The sequence below is a fragment of the Eurytemora carolleeae genome, unplaced genomic scaffold (assembly GCF_000591075.1).
Source record: "Eurytemora carolleeae unplaced genomic scaffold, Eaff_2.0 scaffold132, whole genome shotgun sequence".
Lineage (NCBI taxonomy): Eukaryota > Metazoa > Arthropoda > Copepoda > Calanoida > Temoridae > Eurytemora > Eurytemora carolleeae.
The window spans coordinates 3,133-19,170 of record NW_019396543.1 but is presented as its reverse complement, the minus strand read 5'-3'; the positions used below and the strand labels follow the sequence as shown (position 1 = coordinate 19,170).

The following is a 16,038-nucleotide window of genomic DNA, read 5'->3' as shown; positions in this document are numbered from 1 at the left end:
CAGCAAGTTTTGATTGCCCTCGCATTTAAAAATAATCTACAGGGTGTCCCACGAAACATGACAGCAGCAAGACGAATTGAAGGTCGTCTTTGATCTTTGAAATAATTTTCTGTATTTTTCGTAAACCTAATTTTAGAAGTAAAATTCTAAAGTTAAAAATCACGAAATAGTCCAAGTCTTGGCATTTCCAAAGTGTGGTCTGCCTTTTTTGTGTTTTAAAAATATCCGAAGATATGAAGATTTCGTTCAGATATCGACAACTTTGGTTTTATTTAATAAAATTGAAATCTGAACGAAATTCGTAATATCTCCGATAATATTGACACCACAAAAAAGTCAGGCCACATTTTGGAAATGCCAACACATAGAAGAATTTTGTGGTTATTGTTTAAATAATCATACATGTGAAAGTTGGTTGACAACTGAATGTCACAAATAAAATAAAAGGTTAAAGACAAGTTTTAAGTCGTCTTGCTACTGTCATCTTGCGTGGGACACCCTGTCTGTTTCGAAGAAATATTGATTGTTTGATAACTTGAAAGGAAGACGACTAAAGCGAGAAAATATTTTTTTTTGCGTTTTCTCCCTTAAATAATTCATTTTAGAACTTTATATTCATTTTTTATGTAAACAAATAATTGTAAATGTTTTAAAACTACTTTTAATGTCTAATGTTGAACTAGCTGAAACACAAAGGGGGGTATTCTCTCCATGCAGAACATCGGATACATCTAATACATTATCCTGGATATCTGGAGAAACTAAACAATACTCTCTACTTATAAAACATCAGACAATTCTGAGATAGTATTTTAACAATTCTGCACTAAATAGAGAAATATATTTAATTTGGCTCCTCATTTGTTTTATAAACTACAGAGAACGTGTATACTTTATATAATTATTTTTTCTTCTTGTAATTTAAAACTGCCATTCAGAGGCTTTTTAAATTTGAAAAGCGCGCCAAAATTGATTACCCCCATGCATAAGATCCTCCCACCCCTGGAATTTATACAGGGAATTTGGTAATTTTATTGTCAAAACAATGGGAGGGAAAAAAAGTGCTACCAAAATTTGGATTCTTCATTTTGAGTAATTAAGTGGCATCGCATCCCCTTAGACCACCATTGTTTACAAGGTATCATTTTAAGAACATGACAAAATGCATGCATTTCATTAGATTAATAGATTTTGATTTTTACAGGATATCAATTTTTAAAATACATAAATAATGTATGTTTACACTGAAGGCAGTATTGACTAGAGCTTTTTGAGTTTAAACACGATTTATTAACTTGACTTTGCTGGGTTTCAACTATTTTTGTCTAATACTTCATTTAAGGAAAGAAATCCTTGAAAAAAATGGTGTAACTCTTTAAAGGTAAAGTTTCTTTATTTTGTATCCCACGATTAATTCTTCTGTTTAACGGTGATTTAACGTCCAGGCCCAATATAAACATCGTTCTTGGACTTTAGTTTTGGAATACAATTTGTATAAGACAATCCGTTTGATGGTTTGGTTGTCGTCTTTTTAGAGCAAGAGGGATCAATATAAATTTAGTTGAATTAAAGATAGAAAAAAATTAAAACTTAGCATCAGAATCCGTACAACGTACAACAATATTTCAACTAAAATCAGTAGAACGAACAACGTACATCAATAGAATCCGTATAACGTACAATGAACATAAATTAGAATCCTTAGCTAACGTACAACGTTTATTTATGAATTGGAATCAGTAGAAAGTACAACAATGTTTCAATTAGAATCAGTAGAACGTTCAACGTACATAAGTTAGAATCAGTAGAACGTACAACGTACATCAATTAGAATCAGTATAACGCCCAACGTACATCAATTAGAATCAGTATAACGTACAATGTACATAAATTATAGAATCCGTAGCTAAGGTACAATGTACATATATCAATAAGAATCAGTACGTAGAACGTACCTTGTAAATTTATCAATTAGAATCAGTAGAACACACATTGTACATTTATCAATTAGAATCATGTAGAACGTACATTGTACAATGTACATTTATCAATTAGAATCAGTAGAACATACAACGTACATCAATTAGAATCAGTATAACGTACAATGTACATAAATTAAAATCCGTAGCTAAGGTACAATGTACATATATCAATTAAAATCAGTAGTACGTACAATGTACATGTATCAATTAGAATCAGTAGTACGTACAATGTACATGTATCAATTAGATTCAGTAGAATGTACAATGTACATGTATCAATTAGAATCAGTAGAATGTGCAATGTACATGTATAAATTAGAATCATGAGTACGTGCAATGTACATGTATCAATTAGAATCAGTAGAATGTACATTGTACAGGTATCAATTAGAATCAGTAGAACGTAAAATGTACATGTATCAATTAGATTCAGTAGAATGTACAATGTACGTTTATCAATTAGAATCAGTAGAATGTACAATGTACATTTATCAATTAGAATCAGTAGAATGTACAATGTACATGTATCAATTAGAGTCAGTAGAATGTACAATGTACATTTATCAATTAGAATCAGTAGTACGTACAATGTACAAAAATCAATTAGAATCAGTAGAATGTACATTGTTCATATATCAATTAGAATCAGTAGAATGTACAATGTACATTTATCAATTAGAATCAGTAGAATGTACAATGTACATATATATCAATTAGAATCAGTAGAATGTACAATGTACATATATCATTTAGAATCAGTAGAATGTACAATGTACATATATCAATTAGAATCAGTAGAATGTACAATGTACAGGGTTATTCACAAAGGATGAGACAATTTTACGGAATTAGAAAAGTCCAATTTCTTGCATTCAGGGGTTCTTGATGGCCAACACTGGATTTTATATGTGCTCATTCCAATCCATAAGCCATCAAAATACAAAATTGATGCAGAACCCAACACTTAAGCTTTAAATTGTCATCAATTATAATCCGTCTAACGTACAATGTACATCAATTAGAATACGTAGAACTCACAATGTTCATTTATCAATTGGAATTCGTAGAACGTACTACAATGTACGATATACAGTACCACAGGAAAAATTACCAATTTCCAACCACACAACCCCCCCCCCCTCATTAAATACTCAATGTTTGCGCCTCTGAATACAGTAGCGAAGTGTCCAAAGTCTTTTATTTCATCAACTACCCTGTTTAAAACCTTAGTGTCGCTTGATGGCATGGTTTCTCAGGTATAGATAGATAGATAGATAAACCTGGAGAGAGTGAGATAGATAGATACTGGAGAAAGTGGAGTATAAGGATCACATATGTATGGTTTACTAGTCAGTTAGAAACCTGTGACAGTGTATAAACACTTATATAGAAGTGCAGGCGTTATTCTTACCAGTGGTTATATTTTCTACTATATAGGTAGTAAGCAAATATACAACATTTTTATAAATAACAAATACATTCAAATATTAATCCTTTATTATTAATCCTTTTGATGTTTATCTCGCTTTTAGGTTACTAGGGTATTAGGACAGGTTCCGTTATACTTACAAGTTACAGTTTCTATTATATACAATTTCCTTGGTTTCGTTATGGTTTTGACCCTCCCTACTGTAAATACACAACCCCCCCTCGGCCCTCCGTTCATTTTTATATTATCATATAAAAAACTGCATTATTGGTTTTGTAGAATTGGTTTTCTTACAGACTGTTGCGTCATGTATTAGCAAATAAAATGATTTCTGAAAAATCATAAATGAGCCATACATCGAAAGAATTTGTCAAATGTCGTCTAGACAATTTTTCAATGGGTTTTATTCTATTCTACGTAAATCTCAGTATTTGTGAAAAAAATAAATAGCCATGAATATGCGGGAACAGTTTTAAAGAGCTCCATATAATCATTTAATTAAGAAACTAAATATCTGCAATATTCCATGATAAGAAAGTCAAGAATACGACATTTGATGAATTATTTCGATGCATGGCTTATTTAGGGATTAACTGTATGCAAATATAATTCATTGATAGAGTATCATGTCTAATTCACAACGATAAGCTTAAAATTTTTGCCTGGTCAAATTTGAATTATGTATCCATGTTTTTGTTTTAGAGAATTGATCGTTTTCATTTGTACTTTCTCTGCAATAAGACTATAATTTTAAGAATAAAACAATTCTCAAGCTAAGAAGACGACGGTCAGATTAATGTTTCAAGTGTACAGCTGTGAGTAGGGCATCGATGAAATTGATGTCAAAATGTTTTTAAAGCAATTAAAAAGTGATTGTAAAGAACAAAAAATATTGAATCTTAAATTAACAATTCTATGGGTAAATTCATGACATATTTTTGTAAAGTTATTATTTTTTTAATTGCACCTTGGTTTACCCTCCACCTTATATGCTATTAATGTCTAACTATCTATTGTCGCCATGAAATTCGTGCTTGCATAAATTTTGCTAATCGCTAATGTCATTTTTGCTAAATGTTTTTCTTCTATAAATATAGCAAAGTGTATTAGAAATATAATTTACACGACTTCTAGTATTTATTCTTCTTTCTAACAAAATTTTACAACAACAAAAAAATACGAGAAAAGTATTTAATGTAAAACTAAGTTTATTTTCAAACTTTAATTATTTGGATTTGTTTCGATGAATATGAAAGATCACAATTTTCTGAGATATAATCTTGTAATATTGTCCGCTCTGCAGTACCCTTAGTATATCTTCTGTTTGTTTTGAGTTCAAGTCATGATTGCGTAGGGTTGGATTGCGTAAGAAAATGCATCCTTAAGGTTAATAGTTTTCCTGGAAACCAAAAAGGAGTTAAATTTACCTTAACCAAGAATAGAACAATTTAGAAATTTTTGCACATATTTGAATTGTAATAAGAAACTGGTTAAAATTTATTGAAATATTTAATCTTAAAATTCAGGATATAGGACGGCTGGGATATCTGATACTACCTATATTTCAGGATGTAGGACGTCAGGGATATCTGGGTCCTGGGATACAACAACCAATATTTCCTAAACTATCAATGCAATACCATAATTATACAAGGTAATTAAACACATATAAATCTTAATTTTAAATGTTAAATTACGATTTTTAAAATTATAATTTTTTAAGTATGACGACATTTCTGCGACATGTTTCTACAATTTATGCAAACCTGACAGCTTTATATAGTATCGGTCAGAGTGTACAGGTATAATAATACTTATGAAACGCAAAGACAACGAAGGAAATAGAAAGAAATCATACCCTTTTTTTACACAAGACACAAAAAGACAATATCTTCCTCATTGTAAAACCGATAGGGTTAAAGGCATAGAGAATAGAATATATATTAGAGGGGAATTTAAAGAATCTCTCGGTATGAGTATGAATTTTTTCAGTCCCTTTCATCCTGAAAGGGAGTTCAAAGTGTACAAATCATGTAAATGTTCACAAATTATATGCAGTAAAGTACATTAATACAGTATGTTCCCTAGACTATTCATTTCAATTTCGAATTTTTTATCTCTTAAATAAACTTTATAATGAATTAGGTGAATAAAAAACATCATTTGATTTATAGTTATAACGGAAAATCATCGTCTGTAAAGTGGAAGGCATAGAGTCTATGTGAAATGATCATTGGTCAATTATGAAACCAGCCTATTTCATAATTTGGTTTTTTTTTAACAATAATTTTAGATTTTCTATAAAATGATATTCCAGGGCCCAAAAGGTTATATAGCATAAATATGTGAAGTACACCTGCAGTATGGAAACAGTACAACAAAATGGCCGTTTTACACTTTTTTCTAGTAAATTCCCCTCTAATATATATACTATTCTCTATGGTTAAAGGCTTCCGCTAAGGCTTTAAATTGTAGGCAATGTTTACTGTATAGTTTACATGCATAAATTACAAGAAAGACAGTTTTATCGTTGTCTTGGATAATATATCAATTGATGAATTTTTAGTTAGTTCAGAGAAACTATGAACTGAGGAGCCTTTTTTGCAATGTTACAAATTATGACAATTATGTTGTTTAGGGTAGAGAACTCTGGGTTATGGTTGTTTCTAGTTCTCCTTATGAGCATATGATTGGGAAACCTAATGTGAAATATGTTGCTAATATGCACGGTAAGCATATTCTCCTTTTGAGAATATGATTGGGAAACCAATGTAAAATATGTTGCTAATATGCACGGTAAGCATTTTCTCCTTTTGAGCATATGATTGGGAAACCTAATGTAAAATATGTTGCTAATATGCACGTATGATTGGGAAACCTAATGTAAAATATGTTGCTAATATGCACGGTAAGCATATTCTTCTTATGAGCATATGATTGGGAAACCTAATGCGAAATATGTTGCTAATATGCACGGTAAGAATATTCTTCTTATGAGCATATGATTGGGAAACCTAATGCGAAATATGTTGCTAATATAGCATATGATTGGGAAACCTAATGCGAAATATGTTGCTAATATGCACGGTAAGAATATTCTGCTTACGAGCAAATGATTTGGAAACCTAATGGAAAATATGTTGCTAATATGCACGGAAAACATTTTGTCCTTACGAGCATGATGATTGGGAAACCTAATGTGAAATATGTTGCTAATATGCACGGTAAGCATGTTCTCCTTATGAGCATATGATTGGGAAACTTAATGTCAAATATGTTGCTAATATGCACGGTAAGATATATATTCTATAATTGTAGAAAAACATCGATTCGTTTAAAAATTTTAAAATTGAACAAAGAATAAAAGTTCATATAAAGAAGTTGTCTTTTTTATGCAACTAATTCCAATGTTCAAGGATTTGGTCACATACAGGAATGTTCAAGACGACATTTGTGACAGTGATATTTTTCATTCTAGTTTTTAAAACTTTTAATTATCATTATGTAGGAAATCAAATGTTGGATATAATTAGGTCACATGTGAAAAACGTATGAAGAACAAATGATAAAAATTGCGGTGTAAAAATATTGTAAACGCGTATCTAAGGTTTAAAATTATAAAATTGTGAGGTTTATCTAACTTGGTATAAAATGGCGTCAAATGATACAAAAAGAAGAAAAACCTAAAATGGTGGAAAATGTTAAAAAGTAATAAAAGAGTGTAAAATAATATAAACTGCAATACAATTGTGTAAAATTATAAAAGAGTATAGAGGACGTGAGTCAGACTCTAATGAAAACGCATAAATAACTTCCAGTGTATTTATTTCTTATAACTTATTACTAGAGGGTTCAGAATAATAGTTTATATCGAGATCACACATGTAGATGTTTTTTAGTACTATGCCCCGTATCCGTTCTATCTCATTCTGTTGAATCTTGTGGAACTTGTTTAACGCGGCCAGGCATCGTCTTCCACAAGAGTGTAAAATAATATAAACTGCAATACAATTGTGTAAAATTATAAAAGAGTATAAAATAATATAAGCGGTATTAAAACTGTGTAAAATTATAAAAGAGTATAAAATGACATAAAATATATGTGTTTTCTGTGTGCAGGTAATGAGGCAGTAGGACGGGAGATGATGTTGCATCTAATCTTATATCTGGTACAAAACTACGATAAGGATTACTTTGTCAGGTATTCACGCTAAACGTATGGGTTTAGTTTTAACACTTTTAAAGTTTTTTTTTTAAATCTTTGAGATTTCTTTGAAGGTTTTTGATTACTTACAGTGATAACTAGAACTAGGTGGAATAGGAAGACGACATTATAGCAGTGTATTTGATGTTGTTACAAATGAAATTCTATTACGAGAAACTTATTAAATAACTTCTTAAGTTAAATGGATTTAAAGTCATAACTTGAGTTTAAAAGCCGTCTTCTGCACACAAGTTTTGAGTAAATAATTAAATAATTAACCAAATTAATTCTGGTTTTAATGTTTGTATTGTTGTATAGATGGATCCTGGACAATACAAGAATACATATTATGCCGAGTATGAATCCAGATGGTTTTGAGGTAAACCACATCACAGACCCTATTTCAAAATCCCAGCCCTAGGTCCCCAAATAGGTCTTCCTAGGTCTCATATAGGTTCCCCTGGATCCCCAATAGGGTCCCCCATAGGTTCCCTTAGGTTTCCTATAGGTTCCCATAGGTCCCCCAGGTCTCCTGTAGGTTCCTCTAGGTCCCCTATAGGTTCCCCTAGGTCCTTAATTGGCCCCTGGGTCCCCTAAAGGTTCCCCTAGGTCCCATATAAATTCCCCTAGGTTCCCAATAGGGTCCCTTATAGGTCCCCCTAGGTCCACTATAGGTCCCCTAGGTCCCCTATAGGTTCCACTAGGTCCACTATAGGTTCCCCTAGGTCCCCTACAGGTTCCCCTAGGTCCCCTATAGGTTCCCCTAGATCCCCTATAGGTTCCCCTAGATCCCCTATAGGTTCCCCTAGGTCCACTATAGGTCCCCCTAGGTCACATAAAGGTTAACCGTCAATGATCTCAAAACCCTGGACTCAAAGGATAAATCATGAAGTTTATTTTAAATTCGATTCTTAAACTTCAATAATACAACATATCTTTAATGATTTTGTGAAAGTATGGAATTGTATTAAAAAACTGGATTTTGTGGCATTTTTTAGTATCAAACTTTCCTCAACATTGTTGTCAAAACCTGTTTTGAAATTAGATATGCTTTTAAGGAGTAAAACTAATAAAACTGTTTCTATAAACTGTCACGTTCGCATTAAAATGAACCAATATAGTCTACAACAAAAAGTGTAAACATTTGTATGAAAAAATTATTAATTTGTATGATAGTAATAATAATGAAATATGAATAGATATAATGTAATATCTCGGTTTTTATATAAAGAAGAATCTCACAAAAATGATAAATAATTTATGTACTGTATAGGTTGCAACCGAGGGTACATGTCAGGGCGGACAAGGTCGGTACAATGCCAGAGGATTTGATCTAAATAGAAACTTCCCTGATTATTTTAAGAACGTAAGTCTGCATTTTTAAAATTTGAAGAAACAGTTGTATATAAACGTTAATTGTTTGTTTAGAACAATAAGAGGTCGCAGCCTGAGACCGAAGCTGTAAAGGAATGGATTAGCAAGATTCAGTTTGTTCTGTCAGGAAATATTCACGGAGGTGAGAACATTGACTTTTTATAATGTAGTTGAACGAGATTCGACTGATTCAACTACTTCTGCTGGCAATTCAATCCATACTCTAGCCAGCAGATAAACTAGCCGTACCAAATTCCGACACTTCTGTTAATTCATATTTTCCTAGTTTATAGCTTAATGTAGGATTTAATAATTATCTGAATATGATAATAATGTAGAAAATAACACAGAACAGGAAAGTTTATTATTTTATAACTGTTTATGATTAATTATGAATTCCTTCGACCTTGTTTTTTTACGAAGACGATACATCATTTTGCGATTATTAGAAACAAAACTTTCAACGCGGCATTTGATATTTTGAAGGGACTTTAAGTGTAATTATAACTGACCCTTCTTTCAAAGTAACGCCCGATTTACAACATGACACTCATAAGCTATGTCAATTCGTATGAATTAGATATCAGTGTTTATAATTTTGAAAACTGTTTATTTTCAATTGTGGTTTCTCATACAAAAGTGATTTGCGTAAATATCTACTACAGAAAAATATATAGGAATTATCAGAGTTGATCACTTTTAAACCTAGAAAAACGCCAATATCTTCCACATTATTGATCAGAAAAGGGTTCTAGATTGTCAATCGGGCATAGCCATATTTGTATGGAGGGTCACATGAAATTACGCTTACAATCCCTTTAAAAAACAGTTTGTAACAAATATAAATTAATTGATTTAATAATTAGGAGCACTGGTATCCAGTTATCCATTCGACAATACTCCAAACTCCATCTTTAGCTCTGTCCTCTCTACTCCGTCCCTTACTCCGGACGACGACGTTTTTAAACATCTTGCCGGAGTCTTCTCATTCAACCATGGCAGGTACAGGAGCAGAGATCAGTGCGGATTTTAGGACGATTATTCGACACAGTAATAACTTTGAAATAGGAAGACGACTTTTAGAATTAAGTTATAACTTTAGGAAGTCCAATTAGCATCAGACACAGCAATTATGCAGTTTAAGATTACTAAATTAGTGATCAAATAAGTTTCTGGTAAAACTATTTGCTTTGTATCAACATCAAATACATTTAATTATTGCTATAATGTCATCTCTCTATTCCATTGATTTCTGGTTATCACTGTAGATATAATGATATAGTAATCATTCAAATAATCCAAAATAGCAGAAATAATTTTAAAACCATTTAACTATTAAGTACAATAGATATCAACTATAAAATACATTCAATGGGCTTTTACTTTTTCTTCTCTTAAACAATCAAAACATTTTCGGGATTACATTCATTGAACTCACGTTTACAATATAAATGTTGACTAAAATGAATTTATGAATTTTGAAAGTGATTAAGTAATTATTGAAAAACAGTCAGTCAGCGCTCAAGATGTTTTTTGGCAAAATTGGTCTTGGGGACCCTTGGTAAAGTAAAATTCCCTTAACTTCCCTGTAAAGTAAAGTAGTTGTAAATAATTAAAACACAACGTGCAGCCTGGTAATTTTTACTTCTATAGACTGCAGTACACAATTACAAACTTCATGAGATATGGTGGTTCCCGGTATATCTTCCTTGGTCTGGAAGTTAACCTCACCTTAAAAGATTTGATTTTTAAAGACGACATTTTAGCTGGACCATGTAGAACAAATTTTTAAGCTTATGATGAGATATAAATCGGGGTTCGTAGACTTTCTCTTCTTTACTGCAGGGACAGGACTATTGATGGACGTTTTTAAAAAGATTTTCACACTTTCTTTTATGTTTTATCATGTTTATCACGGTTTAGTTAATTGAAAGAATCTTGCCAATATAAATGTCGTCTTCATTTTCTTCTACTTTTACTTTACATTAAACCTTGTTAAGAATGTTTCTGGGTGAACCCTGTAAAGCCGGAGCACCTCAGTTTGAGAACGGTACAACCAATGGGGCAGCCTGGTATCCTCTCACAGGTGGAATGCAGGTCAGCTTGCAACAATATTTTTGAAAATTATCACTTTTTCAATTGATTGATTTTCAATAAAAAAATTCTTCCTGACCATTAAGTATTTTGTTTTATATGTAGTAATCTACTTGCTTATTTAATTATTTGGCAAAGAAACCAACAAGTTTATAGTTGCAGGGAATCATAAATATAAGGAAATAGACATTATACTTCCGTACAATCGGTACTGAAGTCTCATCCTTTATAGGTTACCCTGTATTATATAACTGCAGTTTAGGAATATAAAACTTTAATATATTTAATTATATTCATAATTTAAACTAGATATATTCCAGATATATGAATACATAGGAAGAGTTTTTTATAATGTCGTATTCTCCACGAGTTTAACGTATCAATTGCTGTACTTCATATTTCAGGGTTATTAATTTACCTGGAATTTAGAATATAAAGAATTATTAAAAAAAACTTATAACTCTACGAACTCTACAAAGATATTTGGATATATTTTCATAAACTCTTTAAAGCTGTGAACATCTCAGCAGATTTCTTTTTGTGCAGAACCAATGATGTAGCATTACGGCTGTCATACATTTTAAAATAAATTTCAAGACGACATTTCATGCGCACTTGTTATGTATTTAGATATGTATGTGAGATTGGCTATACACCCTCAAATAAGCTTTCGGTGTGTACTTCAGTGATTTACAGTATATTGACCAAATAATTAGAGTTTATTGGAGAGTGTGTAACTAAAATCAAACGATCTTTAATTGGAATAATACGTTTTCCTTCAGGTTCCCAACTATAGTTTAGGATTATATAACTATAGTTTGGGATTATATAATTATATTTTAAGATTCTACAATTATAGTTTAGGATTTTTTAGCTATAATTTAGGATTATATAACTATAGTTTAGGATTATCTAGCTATAATTTAGGATTATTTAGCTGTATTTTAGGATTATACAACTATAGTTTAGAATTATTTAACGTATTTTAGGATTAAATACCTATAGTTTAGGATTATATAACTATAGCTTAGGATTATATAACTATATTTTAGGAATATATAACTATAGTTTAGGATTATTTAACTATATTTTAGGAGTTTCTAACTATAGTTTTGGATTATATAACTATACTTTAGGATTATTTAACGATAAGTAAATTTTACATAATTACGTTTAGTATACCTTTAATATAGGAATATGTAACAATAAAATTAAAGATTATTACTTTTTCTATAACTTTAATTTAGGTTCATATAACAATAAGTAAAGATTATTAAACAACAATTAAAGATTATATAACAATAAGACAATATTACATAATTATAATTTAGGATTTTATAACTTTAAGTTAAGATTATATAATCAAAATTAAATATTATATAATAAAGGATTATATAATAAAGGATTATAACTATATCTGGCATGGAGCTATGGAGATTACTCTAGAACTAAGCTGTTGTAAATTTCCTCCTGCATCAGAACTTCAGGTGATTAAAACTGTATGAAAAAAAGACCTTTTAAGGCCTTTTGAAAAACCTTTTAAAGCCTCGTAAAAGACCTTTTTAAGACCTTTTAAAGGCATTTAAAGAAATCATCAACATAATTATAAATTACATTTCACCACAGAGTGAAATAAAGTGATCACGGTTATATTTTAGTTTTTTCCTCTCAAAATGATACAATTGGCTGCCATTGGTTTGCTTGAACAGGATGGGTCAAAAAGTTGACGGGTTGAATTCGGGCCTCGGCCTCCATGTCACAGAAAATGACTTTTGGTTTATGAAAACATTATCATCCTTTTTAAAATTAGGAAGAGTCAATTTCTTCACTTTATTTTGTTTCAGGGTTTCTGGGAAGACAACAGGAAATCACTCCTGAAGTTCCTAGGGGAGGCACATAGGTAATTCTGTTGTACATAGTACAGAATACATTGTACAACCTGCATTATACAGCATTAGGCTTCTATATCAACTTTTGATTGATGCTCTATCTGTGAAAATTTTCTTTTTGTAAACATTATAAAACAATACCAAAAAGAATTGGGATTTAAAAACATTTTTTAATGAATTATCAAAATAATAGAAAATCGTAATTTTTGTAGGTTGAAATTCTGATCATCCATAAACCTTCCCTGGGGTCATGTAATGTAAGGGCCCATAAAAATGTGGGCCCGATCCCCCCTAAATTAAGCTTTTAGTTTGTACAGTAGATATCTGCAGTTCTTTGACCGAACTAATAGTGGGGTTTAGTGGAGAGTGGATGGGTTTAGCCGTTTTGACGTTTATTAGTTACAAACAAACAGACAAGCAAAGTATATATATATAGATGCATGTACAATCCATGAATGTAAGAAAAAAGACTTAATAAATTCGGTACAGTTGTCTCTGATAAGTCTTATTCTTTGTGGTTAACCCTGTACTTCATTTTTCTAGAGGAGTGAAGGGGTTTGTGAAGGATGATGAATTTAACCCTATTGAGGGGGCCAGCATGAAGATCAGGGGGAGAGATGTAGGATTCCAGACAACTAAGGTAATTTTAGACAGATTATGAGAGCTGGTAGGTAGATTTACACAGATCATGACAGCTGAAAGGACAGCCGGTGGGTAGATTTACACAGATCATGACAGCTGAAAGGACAGCTGGTAGGTAGATTGATATATTTTTAGTGACAGATGAGCAAACCAAATTTGGATGCAGAACAAATTGATTACAGAAAATCTCTCAAAGATATGAATAACAGAATCATAAAGATGAACGATCATAGAGTGTGGACGATGGTTGTAAATAAATAAGACAAGCCGATGGTAGCAAAAAGACAAAAAAAAACTATGTAAGAAATAGACATTGAAAGTGAAATAGACGCAAATGAATAAAGAACAATTCAAAGTTAGACGGACAATTGTACAAGAAATAGACAGGACAATGGTAGCAAACACAACTTTATATAAATAGCTAAACAAGACAAAGGTAACAAAAAGAAAAAGGAACATACGAGAAAAAGAAAGGAAAATGGCAGTATTAAAACAGAGAGACGTACAAGAAGTATACAGAGAAACATACTCGACAATGATCGCCAATAGACAGAGAATGTGTAATTATTATAATAATTCTGATTCTTATTAGGAGGGAGAGTTCTGGCGAATCCTTCTCCCTGGTATTTATACAATGGAAGTATTTGCTGAAGGGTTTGCTCCGAAAGAGATTGATTTTGCTATAGTGGAGAAGAATCCTACAGTTCTTAATATAACACTCAGACGTGTACGTATTCATGTCTATCTATAATTATTCACTAGCACTAGCAACTTCTATTTCAACTTATAATTGTGGCTCTATCTGTGAGCAACTTCTCTTTGTGCAATATAAAACAATAACTAACTAAAAATCGGCGAATTTAAAAGTATTTTTTCGCGCATTTTCAAAATTTTACAACAACAAAAACTTTTGAACACAAATTTTAGTAATTTTGAGCATCCATAAACCTTGCCTGTGGTCATGTGAGGTCCCACACAAAAGGAATTGAGTTTTTGTCACAAACTCTGATTTTCTTATCCCTATATCTTTGCATTTGAATGTTGTAGAACTTAGATATTTCAAACTATGAATCATTTTAGATCAAATAACGATAGTTTGAAATATCAAAGGTTTACACCATCAGGTTGAAAAGATATAGCGATTGTAAAATCATAATTTGTGGCAAAAACTCAATTCCTTTGGGCCCGATATAAGTTCAGCCGTTTTGACATTTATTGGATACAAACGGACTGACTGACAGACAGTCAAGGAAATTATATTGAAGATAGATATTGATTGTACTATCTATCTATCTATCTATCTATCTATCTATCTATCTATCTATCTATCTATCTATCTATCTATCTATCTATCTATTTCTATATATCTATCTATCTATCTTTCTATCTATCTATCTATCTATCTATCTATCTATCTATCTATCTATCTATCTATCTATCTATCTAGGATGTCCCCAGGAGAGACGGTAACCCTATCCCTGATGAAAACAAACCTAGTGGACTTTTCTCTTTCAATCCTTTTGATGGAGTTAAAAATATATTTGAAAACCTTCCCCTCATTGGTTGAATAATAAACAATCTACCCCCAACCATCCAAAGACAGCTGTAGTATAAACAAATATATATTGATGCAAACCATTTTTTAGTAATTGAATTTATAAACACACAGATTACACAGATAAAACAAGAAATTTTTCTGAATTTCAACATCAGAACTTGCATATACTTAATAAACTTTAACAGTTTTATGCTTACAGTCTAGGGATGAACTGAGAGGTTCATGTTTTTATAACGGTTCTTGTACTATCTCTGTAATCCATGTTTTCATAACGTTTCTTATACTATCTCTGTAATCCATGTGTTCATCGCAGTGGAAAAAATACACCTTGACTATAGGAAGAAAAAGTATCAAATTTGTCAAATTAAATGTTTAAACATTATTGTCAAATATTTAAGCATATATTATGTAAACTATATATTGTAAACTATATATATTTGTGATACATTTTTGTAAAATAATATCTTATTAGGGAATATAGATTTACTCAGATTATTTTATTAGTTTTACCAACTAGCGGGGCCACTGGTCCATTCTTCGTGGGATTCCATTCTTCATATTTTTTTTCTTATTAGAATATCGATTATGAAGTGAATTTCAATTGTAGTAAGTTTACATTTTAAGTTGAGCATCGTTCCACAAACTATAAAGGATTTTGTGCTAATTTGTCAAATCAGAGTTTAGCTACGTACACTTAAAATTTCGCAGAATTGAATTATAGGACTGAATCTTATCACTGAACTCCATCACTGAACCCTTGCACTGAACCCTAGTACTGAACCTTGGCACTGAACTCTAGCACTGAATCCTATAGCACTGAACCCGAGTACTGAACCCTAGCACTGAACTCTAGTACTGAACCCTAG

The 16,038-nt window shown here is 31.3% G+C and overlaps 1 protein-coding gene across 4 annotated transcripts; it reads left to right on the top strand.

The window, feature by feature from the left end:
• The first annotated feature begins 4,982 nt into the window (after positions 1–4,982).
• LOC111705218 (carboxypeptidase M) lies at positions 4,983–15,667 on the top strand. Of its 4 annotated transcripts, XM_023477695.1 has the most exons (14): positions 4,983–5,065; positions 5,135–5,213; positions 6,050–6,140; positions 7,531–7,612; positions 7,934–7,994; positions 8,889–8,981; positions 9,044–9,131; positions 9,856–9,991; positions 10,990–11,086; positions 12,487–12,570; positions 12,928–12,983; positions 13,516–13,612; positions 14,207–14,341; positions 15,062–15,667. In XM_023477695.1, exons 1-14 carry the CDS (start codon positions 5,043–5,045, stop codon positions 15,179–15,181), a joined length of 1,242 nt encoding a protein of 413 aa, XP_023333463.1. In that variant the 5' UTR covers positions 4,983–5,042; the 3' UTR covers positions 15,182–15,667. The 4 variants fall into 4 exon arrangements, with proteins under 4 accessions (XP_023333463.1, XP_023333466.1, XP_023333464.1 ...); XM_023477698.1 differs by lacking the exons at positions 4,983–5,065; positions 5,135–5,213; positions 6,050–6,140 and adding an exon at positions 6,346–6,387; XM_023477696.1 differs by lacking the exons at positions 4,983–5,065; positions 5,135–5,213; positions 6,050–6,140 and adding an exon at positions 6,582–6,635.
• The last annotated feature ends 371 nt before the right edge of the window (positions 15,668–16,038 follow it).